The 17,058-nt window shown below is 48.8% G+C and overlaps 1 protein-coding gene across 1 annotated transcript in view; it reads left to right on the top strand.

Annotated features, from left to right (window-relative positions):
• The window catches only part of GARNL3 (GTPase activating Rap/RanGAP domain like 3), a 167,321-nt gene that overhangs the window by 119,227 nt on the left and 31,036 nt on the right, over positions 1 to 17,058 (top strand). The window contains exons 16-22 of the mRNA XM_075559100.1: positions 1,738 to 1,842; positions 2,821 to 2,895; positions 5,784 to 5,895; positions 10,535 to 10,633; positions 10,998 to 11,114; positions 11,608 to 11,780; positions 16,542 to 16,700. Coding sequence (XP_075415215.1) covers positions 1,738 to 1,842; positions 2,821 to 2,895; positions 5,784 to 5,895; positions 10,535 to 10,633; positions 10,998 to 11,114; positions 11,608 to 11,780; positions 16,542 to 16,700 — 840 coding nt within the window. The remainder of the gene's footprint in view (positions 1 to 1,737; positions 1,843 to 2,820; positions 2,896 to 5,783; positions 5,896 to 10,534; positions 10,634 to 10,997; positions 11,115 to 11,607; positions 11,781 to 16,541; positions 16,701 to 17,058) is intronic.

The following is a 17,058-nucleotide window of genomic DNA, read 5'->3' as shown; positions in this document are numbered from 1 at the left end:
CACGATCAGACACAGCACCCTCCTGGAGGAACTCCCCACCCTGAGGGACGCCTATGCTCCAGACTCAGTGTGAACTCGGCAGATGCTGGGAACTCATTCACTCAGCAGGGAAATAATCACTGTTGGAAAACTTTACCCCTCTTTAACCAAGAAACACAAGACAGGAGAGGAGACTCCCGTAGAATCCACACAGTCATAAAATGCAAGAAATATCATTAATGATGGGTGTAAATAGAGGCAGCATCCGGTGTCGGGAGCTCACCCAGGGGAGACGCAGGAGCTCACAATGCTCTAAGTCAGTGGTTCTCAACCTTCCTAATGCCGCGGCCCTTTCATAGTTAGTTCCTCCTGTGGTGGTGACCCCCCAACCATAACATTATTTTCATTGCTACTTTATCACTGTCATTTTGCTACTGTTGTGAATCGGATGACCCCTGTGAAAGGGTCATTTGTCTCCCAAAGGGGTCGTGACCCACAGGTTGAGAACCGCTGCTCGAAGTGCTCAAAGTGCTCCTGTAGTCATTTCTGCTCAGCACTGGCCTCACGTCATTGGAGTAGGATGTTAACTTCTGACTGCTCAGAACACCCACACTACTTGCAGGGATTGGGCCACCTGCCTCCCAGGCCGCCAAAGAATATGTCCTCGGTGCATTCCTCCGTCAGGGCCTGATGCAGAGAGGGGCCTCCATGAGTGCCTGAGATTCTCCAGGTGTGGCTGAAGGGGCCATCCATGGGATCTCTCTGATCCCGGACAATGGAAACGGAGTGGCCCCGTTAAATACCCTTATAGCCCCACACACTTCTCTTTAACGGAAATCAACCCGAGTTACTTAATATCGCTCTCCACTTAGATTCCGGTCTCCACAAGGACAGACTCTCTCCACCACTAGCAGAGTCGTAGGAGCGCAGTCGGTACTTGCTGAGTGACTAAGTGTACCCCATTCTAAGACTATGGTTTGGAAGAGACTTAGTTCATGTGTGTCCAGCACGTTTACTTAATGTGTGCCAGCCACGACACTTGCATGCTTAGCTTCATTGAATCTTAACCTACCCAGGGCCTAGCGACAGACTCCGTAAAGAAGCTAAGCTAAAACTCTAAGGAACTCACTTGCCCAAGGCAACCCAGTGGAGCAGCGTGTCACATCCCCAGGGACGCCATCGGCATAGAATTCAGCAAGTGTGCTCCAGCAGCGGGCAGCCACCCTCTGAGAAGGGCACCCTCAGAGCTATACCCGCTGGTGGCCCAGCTGGTGACCCGGACCTCACTGTTGATGAGTTAGTAAGAAATGGCGCTGCTGGTTTGCCTGATTTCAAGCCTCGCGCCCTCCCCCAGGGCATGGTCCTCACTGGCCACTTGTGGGCGTGTTTTAATCCCTGGCATCTAGGAGGTCAGGAGGCACAGGGGCAATGAGGCGGGCCGCTGACAACCAGGCCGGAAGTCTGAAAATGCTTTCTACTCCTGTGAGGACTTTATAAAGCCGCAGAAACTCACAGGGGCGGTTCTACCCTGTCCTACGGGGTTGTTGTGAATTGGCATCAACTCAAAGGCAGTGTGTTTGGGTTTTTGGTGACGTCTAGGTTAGACCCTGACACATAGTAGGTGTTCCGTTACTGCTTACCGAACGAGCAAAGACAGGATGTAGAGAGAGATGAATACATTTCAGCACAATGAGAAGCCAGAGCATAAGATGTGGTGGCCGTTTGTGAGATTCACCTTTTTTCCCTCTTCTTTCGTAGAACATGCTCAATAGACGGTCTTTTAGTGATGTCTTACCCGAGTCTCCCAAGTCGGCACGGAAGAAAGAGGAGGCCCGCCAGGCAGAATTTGTTAGAATAGGGCAGGTGGGTTTTCTTCTTCCTTTTTTTTTTTTTGGCTGGGCGTGTAGCTGTGAGTCCCAACCAAACTTGATGACCCACCTGCAAAGATGCTCGTGTTTGCACCCTCCTGCGGCACCCTGTCCCTCCCACGGGGTTCTAGTGGGAGGCCGTGGCCGCGGTGTTTGGTGCACAGGTAGACACCGTCCTGTGTGCATGAGAGTCAAGCATTCTGCAAAGCAGCTCCAGCATCCAGCTCTGGGCTCCCTGTGAAGAGAGCATGGACCACTTGCTAGCTTCCTGGGAATTTTCTGGGAACTAGGATGCCAGTTTGGGGAACATCCTTTGCAGGAGTAAGCAGAAGACCCCTAGCATCTCCCGATTCCTGCTTATGGCGCACACGGCTCTGCCCTTGCCTCGCTCCCACGCGACACTCAGCCCTGGGTACGTCTCAGTTCCGGGAAGCTGCACAGCTGCCTGCCCCGAGCCCTCACCAATTCAGTAAGGAGTGCTGCCAGCAGCAGGGCAAGTTCTGACCCCACAGCAGGCAGCTAAGCAAGCAGGTGGATGAAGGCAGGTGTCCTGTGATCAGGGAAAGCTTCAGAGTCAAAGGGAAAATTTCTCCCCAGAGAGCTGCCACCAGTTCAGAGATATGTCCACATTGGTGCTTGGTTAAAATATCCCCATCCTGCCTCTAGAGATTCTGATATATTCAAGACATAGAGAGCCCTAGCGATGAGTTTGCAGGGCTTCCCCCACTTGAAAATCATTTACTGGTCTCCTGAGCCCTTGAAATGATAGGGTGTCTTTGGGGTGATCCCAACTCGAATACTGTAATCCAGGCTTTGCCATATTCCCGTTCCACGATGAAGCAGTGGGGGAACCTGAAAACCTCAGCCCGAAATGACTGCAGTTGTAGCCACTCCCCTTCAAATCGCTGTTGTTTGTCCTGCTGTTCTTCAATGGCCTGATAATGAACTTTAAAAGAGATCTCTGCTTTTTAAGGCCCTGAAACTGAAATCCATTGTGAGGGGGGATGCTCCGTCAAACTTGGCAGCTTCAGGGATCTGTAAAAAAGAGGTGAGTTGATGGCCCTTTCGAGTAGACCTGTGAACCTCTCTCCACCACAAGGCTGTTCCTGTTCTTGGAAAGAGGACGAGCGAGTTGACCGCGGAGTCCTCTCCCTCTGGGGAAGTCTCAGATAGCGTGGGTGGATGCTTGGTGGGAACCCCCCCTCTGACTCGGGGTACACATGCCTTTGCATGACGAAGATGGAGCAGAGCTGCCAGGCCAGGCCGGCTCAGGCGGGCCACGGTCCACAGTGATGCTCAAACGTGAGTGTGTCCCCAGTTCACCTGGACATCCTGATCACATGCATATTCTGATTCTAGAGGCTTGAGGAGGGATCTAGATTCTACATTTCCTGCAAGCTCTCAGGGATGCTTGGCTACTGACCCCAGATCGCACTTTGCCCAGCAAGGCCCTAGAGCAGTGCTGCTCAGACTCGTCTAGTGTGCATTCATTTCTGATTCAGAGGGCCTGAGTGAGGCTGGAGGATTTACATGGCTAGCAAGTTCCTAGTCGTTGGTCAAGGACCTCAGTGGAGGAATGACTGCTGAATCAGCCAGTCAGCCACTCCGGTGGCCGATTATCTGCCAACATCTTCGTGTTTCCATTTTCTGCAAGAAAAATAACGAGATGATAATCAAGAAGAGAAGCGGGAGGGAAAACAAATGAGTTGAAGGACAGGCTGTGCACGTGATTTCTGTACTGCAAACCCCCACCGGGTACACTTAGGAACTCAGTAATTGTGTCTGTGTTCAGTATGTACGTATTAAGTATTTACGTGAAACATTTAAAGGAGGGTCAGGAGGGTGAAATAGTGATATTTGCCATCACCCTTCTGATCAAGGAATGAATGATTTGTATTCGAACTGCACAGCTCACATGCTTGAAAGCCTGGTTTCAGGGAAAAGTGGTGAATTACAGATGCAAATGATGCTCAAGGATCACAAGCAACGTAAGGCATGAGGTTATGCCGCAGTCCCGCTACCTACTTGTTCACCTGGATAGCAGGCGTTTGCAGTGTTGCTGAGCATTTTCTACATACCTAATTCCAATGAGATTCAATAGCCTTCATAATAAGCTGTTCTTGGGAATCGATCTAGAGTTCTGAGTTCAGGCAGGGAGACCTTGAGACCTGCACCGTGACCCTCAGCGGACACTGGCAAATGTCATGAGTCATCAGATCGGAGCCTCTGTGGCCACATCTGAGTCTGCTGTCTTAGCGTCACTAGCCCCTTGGTGAACCCATGAAAGCAATGGATCGACCACTCCCAGACCAGGAGAATGGGCACGTGGCTGTGTGCACCCACAGATTCCACAGGTGTCCATGAACCCTCCACGGGCCCTCTGAAGGACCCTGGGGTCTTCCGGATCCAGGTCCTCTTTTCTGCGTGTCTGTTCTAAAAGCGTGCCCTGTGGCCAGGGAACATTGAGTTATACAGGAGCTGCCTGTCCTGTCTTCCCGTCACCTCTGATGTCTGGGCCTGTCCCCTGGTTGGCATGTATATTAACTTTGCTTTTTCATGTCTTCTAACTGTAAGTTGCAAACTCAGGATTGCCAGATATCATCCTGGGAAATGCCGTTTGCATTAAGGACTTGCATTGGTACAGCCTTTTCCGTTTATGAAATGTTTTTCAGGCGATCTTTTCCCAACAGTATAAGCCTCATCCTAGCAAGTGGTGAGTTTCTTCAAGGAGCCCCAGTGGCGGAGTGGTTACGCAATGGGCTGCTCACTGCCAGGTCAGCAGTTTGAAGCCACCTGCCTCGCCATGGGAGAAAGACGGGCTTTCTACTCCCGTCAAGAGTTACCGTCTTGGGAACTCACAGGGACAGTCCTACCCTGTCCTATCAGGTCCCTGTGAGTCAGAATTGACTCTGTGGCAGTGAGTTTTCTGTTTTGTTTTGTTTTGTTTTTAGTTTTCTCAAAGGGACATCATGACTTTTCTAAGATAGCAGTGATACACAGTATCTACCTCCATCCCTCATGACACCCTTAAAGGCGGTCCTTGGAGCCTTGCACATCTACTTAGGGCATGCTAGAATGTGCCTGTGAACAAACACACACTTGTCCACACATGCTCTCAAATAGCCCCAGATGGGACATCAGGCCTTTGTGTTAATTGAGTGTGGAAAAGTGAAGTTGAGAATCTCCACGAACGTGCTTTGTCCTTTGAGACTAAGCCAAGTGGTTTTGAGAGAGGTGAATAATTCTAAATGAAAATGCCCACAGTTCCAGTATGACTTCACGACTCGCTCAATGGGGCCCACCGGCACTGAGCAGGCGCACATGCACGCACCTGTACAGCCCTGAGCTCTTGACGTCCGAGAGGAAACTGAAATTTATGACAAAAGGGAAGACCGTGAATATGGCGCAAAAGAGGACACATACCGTTTGATGGTAGACGTGCTGTTTCCCTATAAGCAGATGTTGCTTGTTTTCCTAAGTTTTTTTTCAGCCATAAATGGAATGATAAACATTTTCCTATTGAAACAATATCAATCTTGTGCATTGTGTATGGTTTAATAACTTGCTGAATCAGCAACACAGGCATCTGACTTGGTTACGTGGGACTCCCTTTTCTGGTGAACCAATGAATTCGACAAGAGATAGACACCGATTGGTGTACTTTCCAGGTGTTAAAGGGGGGAAAACTGCCTATAAAAACCCTTGTTCTCAATGCCTTGCTTTCCTTCAAGGAACACCGGGACCATCGAGGGCCGGTTCCTGGGGCCACGCCCTCGATGAACTCACTCTTCCAGATTGCGCCTGTGTGTGCAGCCCCACCCCTCTGGAGTGCCCGCTCCCACGGGGGATCTGTGTTTCTGCTTCAGGAGTTGTTGGACGGGCCGCAGTCTACTTTCTCTGGTGCACTCATTTTCCAATGCTTGTGTCGCCTCGCAGCCCTGGGAGCCCCAGTGTTTCTGCAGTAATTTCCCTCACGAAGCCGTGTGTGCAGATCCCTGGGGCCAGGCCTTGCTGGTCTCCACTGATGCTGGCGTCTTGCTAGTGGATGGTTAGTGAGTAGCTGCTCCTACGAATGTTTTGTGTGTGTGCCTTGCAGTATTTCTGCCATGGGTGACCTCCGGTCAATTCCCTTTAGACCATAAACATGCCTTCTGCAGAGAGGTTAGCAAAAGTTCCCTTCCTTATAAAACGAACCCTTTGTTTCCGGGCAAGCAGAGGGAAGCCGGCTGGAGGGAGTGCCGTTCAGGTCACATGTGTCCCCTTCCCCAAAGCTCTGATTAGTCTGCAGATATCACATGACCTGCAAGAAGGATCTCCCTCTCAGAGCCAGCCATTAGCATGAGTCCAACCTTCTACCTGGCATCAGCAAAGACCATGTGATTCAGAACCTCTGTGAGGTTTTGGGATATCAAACCATGCTCTCCTCTCTCTCGGCACCTTTAAAAAATAAAGAAAAAAAGGTTTCTTATTTTGAAAGTCTTTGCTATTTAAACAAGCAATAGGAATCTTAGAAAAATCCATTTTTCATGGTTCTAACAGTAAACTCCTAACAACCCTACAGGACGAAGTAGACCTGCCCCTTTGGGTTCCCAGGCTTCAATCTCTATAGGAGTCGTTAGCTCGTCCCTCAGAGTCCATTTGATGGCAGTGGGTTTGGGGTGAGAGCAACAAAAAGACTGACAGGAAGACACATTTCAACCGAATATAAAATCAACCTTCCTGACAGACAAGTAGATCAGTCTGTCCGGAAAGAGTCAGTTCCCTGTCCATCAGACAAACCTTTGGTGAGGATGCTGTGAAGGAATTCCCTCACAGCATGGGGATTTAGGCTCCAGGACTGTGTAGTCCTGTCCTGCAACAAGCCCCCTGGGCTACTTCTACATACCTAATGTGGCCTGGAGGGGCTGAATACCAGCAGCGGTCCTCTCCCAGGGCTCAGAGAGGGCGATGGGTACAGGGACAGCATCTTCCAAAGGCACCTCCTTAGACTGCATAGTCTTTAGTTGCCATGGAAGGCTTAAGCCTGGCACTACGAGAAGAACATTACAGCCCAGCCCTGTGCCACGTCCACCTGCCCTTCAGCACTGACTGCACTCGCTGCCTCACACCGTAGACCCAGCCCCTGTACGGGGTGCCTGCTCTCTGCGCTGTGCTGGGCCTCCTGTAGTGTGGAGGGAGCTGGAGCTGCACTGTTTTATAAAGGGCTCCTCTCGAATCCTGTCGACTATTTTTGATCCATATCACCAGTCTCATAAATGGTAGAACCATTTAAAATTCAGAAATTCAGAATTTAAATGAAAACCATACGTTTAGAAACCCCAAACCCATCCTGAAAAATCCTTGTGGCCTGAAAGAAATTACGTAACCTCTCAGAGCCTCCTCAGATTTTGCTAAAGAGAAATCTGGGGGTAGTTTTTGAAGTGCCTGGAAAACAGTGTATTAACTACGTTTTTAATAGATGAAGGAGCGCAATGGGCACAATGCTGTTCACTGACAGGAGGTTGCCTGTGGCCATCAGATACAGGCTAAGTGTTTAAAGCACTGTCTGGTGCAGAGCAATTGCCTGTTACGCAGCAGCTGTCTCCTTTGCTATGTCCCGATGAGCTTCCTAAAAGATAAGAGAAGCCTTCGAATTTGCCAAAAGTGCAAGCAAATATATATTTATACCTATATATTTTCACTTCTGAGTTCCAACCCAAGCAGACCTAGAGGACCCTCCTGTGCTAGGACGGAGACACCGAGGCCTAACGATGCGGTGTGCCTTGCCCATCCTCACACAGTTGGCCAAGTGGCACATCTGGAACCAGAGCCAATGTGGGGGGTCATCCTCCAGTAGCCTCCCCTAAGCCAACTGCATTTCACTCGGTTCAACACTACCGCTATTTTTATGTTCACTTTGGCGTAGACTCCCCCCCAAAAGTCCTGGGCAAGTCATTGTGTAAAAGTGTGATTAGGAAACTGAAGTTTTGCCTGCCGCTTTGGGAAAGAGCAAGCGTACCTCATAGTGACTGTTTGAAAGGCCTGCTTAAAAATAGGAAGAAAATGATTTGCAGTCCTTCTCTCTCTTTTTAAAATGCAAAACCCAAGACAACCAAATTCTTTTCTGAAATGTTCACCTTTCTGTGTCTAAAGCTAAATGAAAAAATAAAATAAAGCCATAATGAATGGAGGCGTCAGAGAGAAGTTCTTGCAATTGGCCAGGAAAAGGGTTTCCTGGGAAAAAAAAAAAAGAAAAGGGTTTCCTGGAATCTGAATCTGAAACAGGAGATAGTGCACACACTTTGGTTTATTCCTTGGATGTATTAAAAACTCAGCTTAGATTTAATTATTCAGCCGATCCCTTTGTGAGATGCTTTCCTGTTTGCTTTTGCTGAGAAGGAAATGACCCTTCAGGCTGCCTTTGTGTTCTTTGCTGTGCTTTTAAGCCATGGTCTCTTGTTATGTCTTTGCTTACCTTTTTCTTATCTGTGCCTAATCATATTGCAAATTATTTCCATGGGGGAATCTCTCCATTTCATCTCAGGCTGAGTTCCACTCCATCCCATTAGCCTTTGCCCAATTTCATTAACTTCACCCACACCACAGTCTACCCCTTTCAAGGTCATTTTGACAGGTCCACATCCTTGTGTCCGTAGCACAGCAGAACCGACTGTGAAGGGGATCGTTTCAAGGGGCTCTCTCCGTTTGTCCTAGTTTTAAATGAACAGAAAGCGGGTTCTAGGTTTGCCTTTCTCCATAAAGAGATTATTAGAAGAAAAAAACATGATAGGAAGCAGTCATTTGAGTCCACATGTCGCTTTCTCATCACCGCCCCTCCTCCTTTTGCCTGCACTCTGTGGGAAGAAACGTAGCCGTCTGAGCAAGACAGGCTGGAGAATGGGCCCTACCTGCCTGCCCCCACTTAGCAGCGACAGGCCAGGCCTTCAAAAATGTATGGGACAATTCCGTTCTCCTTTCGTTCCACTTTCCCACAAACTTCTTGAAGTCCCCTGGCTCGTAATAGACCTGTCTTCCCTCTCAAACGAGGTGCTTCTACCCCCCTGGCTTAGTCCTGGGCGTGGCCACCGCTCCCACCGGAAAGCGGTCCTGGTTTGATGCTACCAATGGGTGAGGAGCCGAGGCTCGGTCCCACCCGGCACAGAGGTGGGCGCTACAAGTCCAAGGTGTGGCCATGGGCAAGTCATGAGCCCCTCTGAACCTCGGGGTCTTTGTGTGTGCCTTGGGAGTCAGAAGCTCCAACCCACGAGGACCGTTGGGACATTGACATGAAATGTGTCCAACACTGGCCGCCAGCCCGCAGTGTCCGCTAGCTGCCACTGCTGCTGCCCAGTGATAAAATAGCCATTCGGCCAAACAGATGACAGGGGCATCAGTGATGCCAGGTTCTGGAAACCAGCTGTCCCCCAAGCCAAGTACAAAGACCCCGAGAGAGTCTATTTCTTTTTCTGAAAGCCTGGGGGGGGTGGGGGTGGGGAGAGGTAAGGAGCTGATGGGCTATGATAAAATTTACTATTGACCCGATCGGTAAAGGGAGCTCAAGACAAGCCCACTCCCCTGGTTCTGTGTTCTGAGAAACCCAGAGCCCTCCCAGGACTACAGTAGAAGCCGATTGAAGGCTGATGGAAAGCTCCCCCACCTCCTGGGGTGGATGCACTCCCGTGCCAGGCATGAGCCTCTGGGCTCTTTGGATCTAAGTAATGACTAGATGAACAAGCCCACGCCACAACCGCTGAGCCCTGGAACACCTACGTTTCTGATGAGTTGAGACGAAGAAGGAGATAGCCAGCCCTCCTCCCAGAGAGGTCTACACCATCCCTGGGCCGCCTTGCTCGGATTCGGCAGCAAGCTCAGAGCCCTTTGTGCTTATCGACCCGTGTGGCTCTTTTAGCCCCTCGGTCCCAGAGTCCCTCGGGTAACAAAGCACACTGCCATCCATGTTAAGAACTTTGTGGTTGAGTGCAAAACAAATCCTACAGGGAACTGAAATGTCTTTAATTATCCATTTGCCTGAAATCTTCCAGGACATTTTCCCTTAAATTTGGGTTTTGTGTGTGAGTGCTGTTGTTTTTAGTTCTGTTTTCCCATTATTTGGACAATTCTGTTTATATTTGTCTCCCAGTTTGATTTACATATTTTTGGAGGAGAGTTCATATTTGTGGAAAAATGGAGAAAATGTGTAGGCAGGCAATTATGGAGATAATAGAGGACCTGTGTAGAGTAGATTGAGTTTGTACTCACTTTAGATGCCAAAGGAAATACTTTACTTTCTTGAGAAACATACTAAGCGACCTAAAATACAAGGTAATTTCAAGCACTGCATAAAAAGACAAAAATGCTTAAAGTAGTGACTGAGCTCAGTGTGGCTTTGGGTTTGGTTTTGTTTTAAGTTGGTGGTGAGTCCTGTAGTTAGAACCCCGGTAAGAAGTGGGATTGATTAGAAGACGTTGCTTTCTCTTCCATAAGCAGGAGAAGAATGTAGGTTACCTCCCCGACTGCTAGAATCACCATGGAGTTTTGAATGCCTTTTGGTGGGGACCCTCGCTCATCCCCCTGAGGGGAGACAAGAATAGGGCGGGGGCGATTGCACACACCTTCAGAAAGCTCTGGAAGCCTAGAGAGACCTCCCTCCAGCATGCTTCACCGGCCGGGCTGTGACTGCGTGTGGGTAACCAGGTCTCCTTTTCCAGGTGGGCTTCCGTCCGTGCCGGTGTTTGACAGGACTCTGCCCGTGAAGCAGATGCAGGTGCTGGAGGCGCTGGACCTGCTGGTCCTCAGAGCAGACAAAGGTGGTATTTATTCCCTGCCCCGTGGCGGGTGCTGGGCTTGGAGAAGGCCTTTAGCCTTCTGGCAGGCACGGAGGGTGGTCTGGCTGCCTGGGCCGAGCCAGCTCCTTCCTGTCCTGAGGCCCGTGGCGGGGGTGTCTTGGTGTCCCATCTGATGTCTGGGAGGGGTGATGAAGGACAGAACAGGCAACAGGGCACCCTTGCTGCCTGGTCAGGTAAAGGCGACGTGGGGTTTTTCCTGCATTCGGAAACACTTCAAATCCGAACTCCTCCGGCTGTCATTTTCCTACACCATCTGCCCTTTCCGTGTTCTTCTCGCTCAGTTGGCTTTGCCATGGTAATCTCTCCCTCTTTTCCATCTCCCCAGGAAAGGATGCCCGCCTCTTTGTCTTCAGGCTCAGTACTGTGCAAAAGGGCCTCGGGGGAAACCAGGCCGTGAAAAGCAAGTGTGACTGCCGAGAAAATAAACTGGAGAAAACCAAAGGTGATGTGGAGCTGCGTCCTCGAGTGGCTCCCGCGTCTGGCCGCGCTTTATTTGACTGCTGTGCTTTGTAACCTGGAAACATCATAAAGAGAGCCTTGAGGCTCTTTAGGGAGAACTTGAAAGGTTGAAAACCGGGTGGAGGGGGAGAGGTCACGTAATGTTTGGGCGGTGAATGAAGCTCATGAGCGCGTCTCAGAGTGGAGATTGTTACCTCCGTTGACCCTTAGAGCCCCAATCTCCCCTCATGTTAATTCATGTAAAGTGGCAGCTTTCTATGAATGAACCTCAGTTCGCAAGTGCTAGGATAGAGAGAATATGACTTGTTGGCATTTTCTATACTTCAACCTACTGTTTATTGCAAGCCTCCACACTGCCTGTAGCAGAAACGTCCTTAGTTTCTGCCTTAGCCCTAGTTGCTGGACTGTGCTTCATTGTCAAGGATGTGGGGTAACCCCCGCACCATCTGCTCAGGATCATCGATTTCTCTCTCCAGGTTGCCACTTATATGCCATTAACACTCACCATAGCAGAGAGCTGAGAATTGTGGTTGCAATCCGGAATAAGCTGCTTCTTATCACCAGGAAACACAAGCCAAGTGGAATAAGCAGCATCCCGCTGTTATCCCCCCTGTCGGAGTCACCTGTCGAAGAATTCCAGTACATCAGGGTAGGTTGTCTCTTCGGACCCCTCTTCTCCTAGGAAGATGGCCTAAGGCAGACTTTCCTCCTACTCACAGGTGATCATTCACTGGTTTGGTCCTCCTGCTTCACTAGGGAAACTTTCTCCTCTGGTGCCCTAATCCCCACCACCCACCCCCGCATCCCACCCCCAGAAGACTAACAAGGGGTCTTCCTTCCAATGAACACCTAGAGGTGCTGCTCCAGGCCCCGGGAACACAGCAGTGAACGAAACAAAGCCATGCCTTCATGGAGACTGCTTTCTAGTTGAAGGAAAACAGAGATAAGCAAATACACTAGTGACTGCAGGCAGAAATCACAAACCACATAAAAATACATGACGATAGGGAACCATTGATTACTGGTGATTGGAATGTAGAAGTTGGAATGAAGAAGGATCAGCGGTCGGAGATGTGGCTCTGGTGATTGACATTATGCTGGAGATGACATGGTGGAATTTTGCAAGACCAACAACTTCATTGTAATTACCTTTCTTTAACGATATATACAGTGAATCTACACGTGGACACCCCTGGATGGAATGCCCGGGAGTGAAATGGACTCCTGCTGTGGAAAGAAATTGAGAGAAATGCTCACTATCATCCGTCAGAGCAAGGCCAGGGGCCAGCTGTGGAACACACCATCAGGTGCTCATAACAAGAGCCAAAGTAGACCCTCTCAAGATAAGATTTGGCACATTGAGCCATTAACTACCAAAGACCAGATTAGGTGAAGTATGGCATCAAGGACGTCACACCACATGATGGAAGCAAAAGGTCCTTAAAATGCAGGAAAGGGAAAAAGCCCAAAGTGGATACCAAAACTTGAACAAAGGAAGAGGAGCTGATACCAAGAGCTCAAGTAGAAAGAAAATGTTTTGGAAACGTTGATGGCAACATATGTACAAGTGTGCTTGATACAATTGGATGATGGTTTGTTGTAAGATTTGTGAGAGACCCTCAATACAATGACTAATAATAATTTTTAAAAGAACAAAACACTAGAGATATTAAAAAACTTGGATGGAGAGTAGCTAAAGTGAGTGGGAGAAATGAAGTAAAAGAGATAAACAATAATTGAAAAAAAATAATTGAAGGAAAAAAATTCAAGCTCTGAGCTGTAACGTTGAAGGATTCTATGGGCAAAATATGAAGATGGAAAGAAGGTGCCATCGCCAGACCCAAGAGAATGGTCAGTGCTTCACCATTTCAGGAGGCGACGTGGGATCAAGAACTGATGATCTTGAAGAAGAATCCAAAGATGTACTGAAAGCATGATGGAAAAACGAGGCTCAAGGAATGAGCAGAATGCCACTGAGATGAATCAACAGATGGATGCCTCACTCTTCTGAGCCAGGGGATGTAGACAACAGCTCCCGGGCTAACTGACTGGAAGATACCCTTAGGTATGCCCTTTCCAAAGAAAGCACACCCACCACAATGTGGCTATGGGACGATATCATCAAGGTCACACACAAGTAACCTTTTGCTGAAGACAGTGGAAAGTGAGCCGTGGGGGGGCAGTGGCTGCAGTCCTCCTGGCCAGCAGTTGGAAACCAGCAGCAGCTCCACAGGAGAAAGACTGGCCTCTCGACACCCACCAACAGTCTTGGAAGCCCTCAGCGGGGCTCTTTGAGTCGACGCTGACTCGATGGCAGTGAGTTCAGTTTGGGGGCAGTCAAAAATGGCAGCAGTACCTCCACAGACAACTGTCACAAACCCAAGCTGGATTCAGTAGAGGACACGGGCTAAGGGATATTATTGCTGATGTCAGCTAGATCTTGGCTCACAGTAGAGAATGCTATACCTGTGTTTTGTTGATTATGCAAGGCCATTTGACCGTGCGGACCTGAACAAACTATCCCTAACACTGCAAAGAACAGGAACTCCGAACCCCTTATTTGTGCTCATTGGAACCCATACATCAAAGAACACTTGTTTTAAAAACAAAACAAACGAGGGGGCATCTAACAATATTACATACATTTTCAAATACAAGCACATACATTTAAAAAAAAGAGGGGGGATACTGCCTGGTTTAAACTTAAGAAAGGTGGCTCAGGGGTGTATCCTTTCACCATATGTATTTTCTCTGTGTATTGAGCAACTAATGTGAAAGGCTGGGCTGTACGAAGAAGAACAACCAGGACTGAAGAAAGACTAGTTAAGTAAGACGCTGTGATAAAGAGGAGGGCCAACCTTGCTTGCTGAAGTGAGGAGGACTTGACACACTGCTGAAAATGTGACCACAGCCTTCAGTGTGAATTGCTCCTCAGCATAAAGAAAACAAAAGTCGGCTCACCTTGTGAACGGAGAACCTAGTGAATTTGTCAAGTATTTCAAATTGACTTGTATCCGCAATTCATGTCCAAGGGAACAGCAGTCAAGAAATCACATGACATCTTGTCATGGGCAAATCTGTTGCAGAAGATCTCTTTAAAGTAACTAAAAGGCAAAGACGCCACTTTGAAGACTGAAGTGCACCTGACTCAAGTCAAGGTATTGCTAATCATTTCATAGGCAAACCCGGAGAAGATGGCTCCCTGTGAGCTAGGGTATTGGTGAGGCATAGCAAACGGGCGGGGACATGACAGAAGGACTAACAGATCTTTATTGGAATAGGGAAGCCAGGAGGCTTCTTAGAAGCGAGGATGTCAGGACTTGTGTCCTGTGCTTTAGAGATGCTGTCAGGACGGGCCAATCCCTGAAGGACATAAAGTGCATTGTCAGTGGGGAGGATGGACTCCAACCTAGCAACAATGGGAGGCTGGCGGAGTTCTGGGCAGCATCCCCGTCTGTTGTTTGTGGGGTTGCCGTGGTTGCTAAGGGCTAAAACAAGACCCCCCCACCTCCACAAGAGATGCCAGTGGCCTCCGTAGCTGTGAAGGTGGGAAAACCAGTCAGCAAAGCTGCCCTGCTTGCAGTCCCCAAAGTAACCAAACTCACTGCCATTGAGTTGATGCTGCTGCCTAGCTGCCCTGTAGGGCAGGGTAGGACTTCCCCTCCCTGTGAGTTTCCGGGACTTAACTCTTTACAGACTGTAACTCTCCTGTGGAGCATCTGGTGGTTTGGAACTGCTGGCTTTGTGGCTGGCAGCCCAAAGAGTAGCTATGATGTCACCAAGCCCCTCTGCCGCCAGCAATCAGGGTTTATTTAGAAAGCAAAGGCGAAGCCTTGTGAGAGAAATCTGCTCAAGGATCCCGGAGCGCTACCCAGTTTCTTCCCTGGTGGTCCCTCTGGCCATGTCTTGCCTTTTTTAAAAACTACCATAAAGTAAGACGCAAACTTCATCAAGTGGTCACCACTGAGGGAGAGCACACCGATAGGTGAGCTGAGAAATGCTTTGTCCCCTCTAAAACCGGCTGACTCCACCATACTAACCCATGCTAATTGCCCCTAAGGAAACAGAAACAGCAGTGTGACCTTGAAGTTTACGAACTTTGAAATCAGATTTCCTGAGTTCCAAACTTGGCTCTACCACAAATGAACAGTAGGCTAGTCATCTGACCTTGGAGCCTCAGTTTCCTCATCTTCATAATAGAATGCTAACTATACCTACTTCATATGGTTTGTTTGTTTTTTTAATCATTTTATGGGGGCCCATATAACTCTTATCACAATCCATTCATACGTCCAGTGTGTCAAGCACATTTGTACATTTGTTGCCATCAGCATTCTCAAAACATTTATTTTCTACTTGAGCCCTTGGTATCAGCTCCTCATTTTCCTCTTGCTCCCCGCTCTCCCCTCCCCCATGAACACTTGATAATTTATAAATTATTATTATTTTGTCATATATTATACTGTCTGATGTCTCCCTTCACCCACTTTTATGTTTTCCGTACCCCAGGAAGGAGGTTATATGTAGATACTTGTAATCGATTCCCCCTTTCCACCCCACCTTCCCTCGACCCTCCCAGTATCGCCACCCTCACCACTGGTCCTGAAGGGATCATCTGTCCTGGATTCCCTGTGATTCCAGTTCCTATCTGTACCAGTGTACATCCTCTGGTCTAGCAGGATTTGTAAGGTAGAATTGGGATGATGATAGTGGGGTGGGGAGGAAGCATTTAAGAACTAGAGGGAAGTTGTATGTTTCATCATTGCTACACTGCACCCTGACTGGCTCCTCTCAATCCCTGCAACCCTTCTGTAAGGGGATATCCAGTTGCCTACAGATGGACTTTGGGTCCCCACTCATCACTTCCCCTCATTCACAATGATATGATTTTTTGTTCTTTGATGCCTGGTACATGATCCTTTCAATACCTCATGATCACACAGGCTGGTGTGCTTCTTCCATGTGGGCTTTGTTGCTTCTGAGCTAGATGGCCACTTGTTTACCTTCAAACCTTTAAGACCCCAGATGCTGTATCTTTTGATAGCCGGGCACCATCAGCTTTCTTCGCCACATTTGCTTACGTACTTCATATGGTTTTTATAAGGGCCTTATGAGGGCAGTGTCTACCATGTGATAAGTGGTCGATTAACTTACCAATTACTATTATTGCCAGAACTTACAGAACAGGGTTAATCTAACCATACCGTGGGGCCACAGCAGACCATTACCGTTGAGTCCATTTTATGACATTGTTTCCTGGTCTCGACCCTGCCCTGTGGACAAACGTGGTGTCTTGAAGACAGCTTGTGGAAGGGAGACGGACGTCTGATGGGAGCCCTGGGCGGTGGGGGTTGAGGCGATGGCTGCTCTGTGTTCTAACCCCTTTCCCCTGCGTCGTCATTCACAACAGGAGATATGTCTATCCGACTCCCCCATGGTGATGACCTTGGTGGATGGGCCAGCGGAAGAGAGCGACAATCTCATCTGTGTGGCTTATCGACACCAATTTGACGTGGTCAACGAGAGCACGGGGGAAGCCTTCAGACTGCACCACGTGGAGGCCAACCGGGTACGTTGCCAGTTAACAGGGAGAAGTGGGAATCTAGGAGACTATGATGGATTGCTCCTTCGAACTTTGTGATGCCGTGATTAGGGCGTCTGCACCGTTCCGACTGCTTCTCATACAAGTAGTGGGTCGTGTCCTGTTTAGGCTGCGCCACTTTGAGGGCTCCCAGTCGTGGGTCCAATGGAATGAAGCATTCCCCCAGCCTTTTCACATCTTGCCCCACCATTGCACCCTTGTGAGCAAAAGAGAAATGAAGAGTCAAAAAGTTCAATACAAATAAATAAGTAAAAGTAAATAGATGAATAAATAAGTATAAGTACATGAGGGCAGTGTGCTCCCAGGAAGCCCTGTGGAGGTGAGG

This window comes from Tenrec ecaudatus, chromosome 10 (genome assembly GCF_050624435.1).
Source record: "Tenrec ecaudatus isolate mTenEca1 chromosome 10, mTenEca1.hap1, whole genome shotgun sequence".
In the NCBI taxonomy this organism is placed as follows: domain Eukaryota; kingdom Metazoa; phylum Chordata; class Mammalia; order Afrosoricida; family Tenrecidae; genus Tenrec; species Tenrec ecaudatus.
Note: the sequence above shows the minus strand (reverse complement) of the source record. Positions and strands in the feature narration are given on the sequence as shown.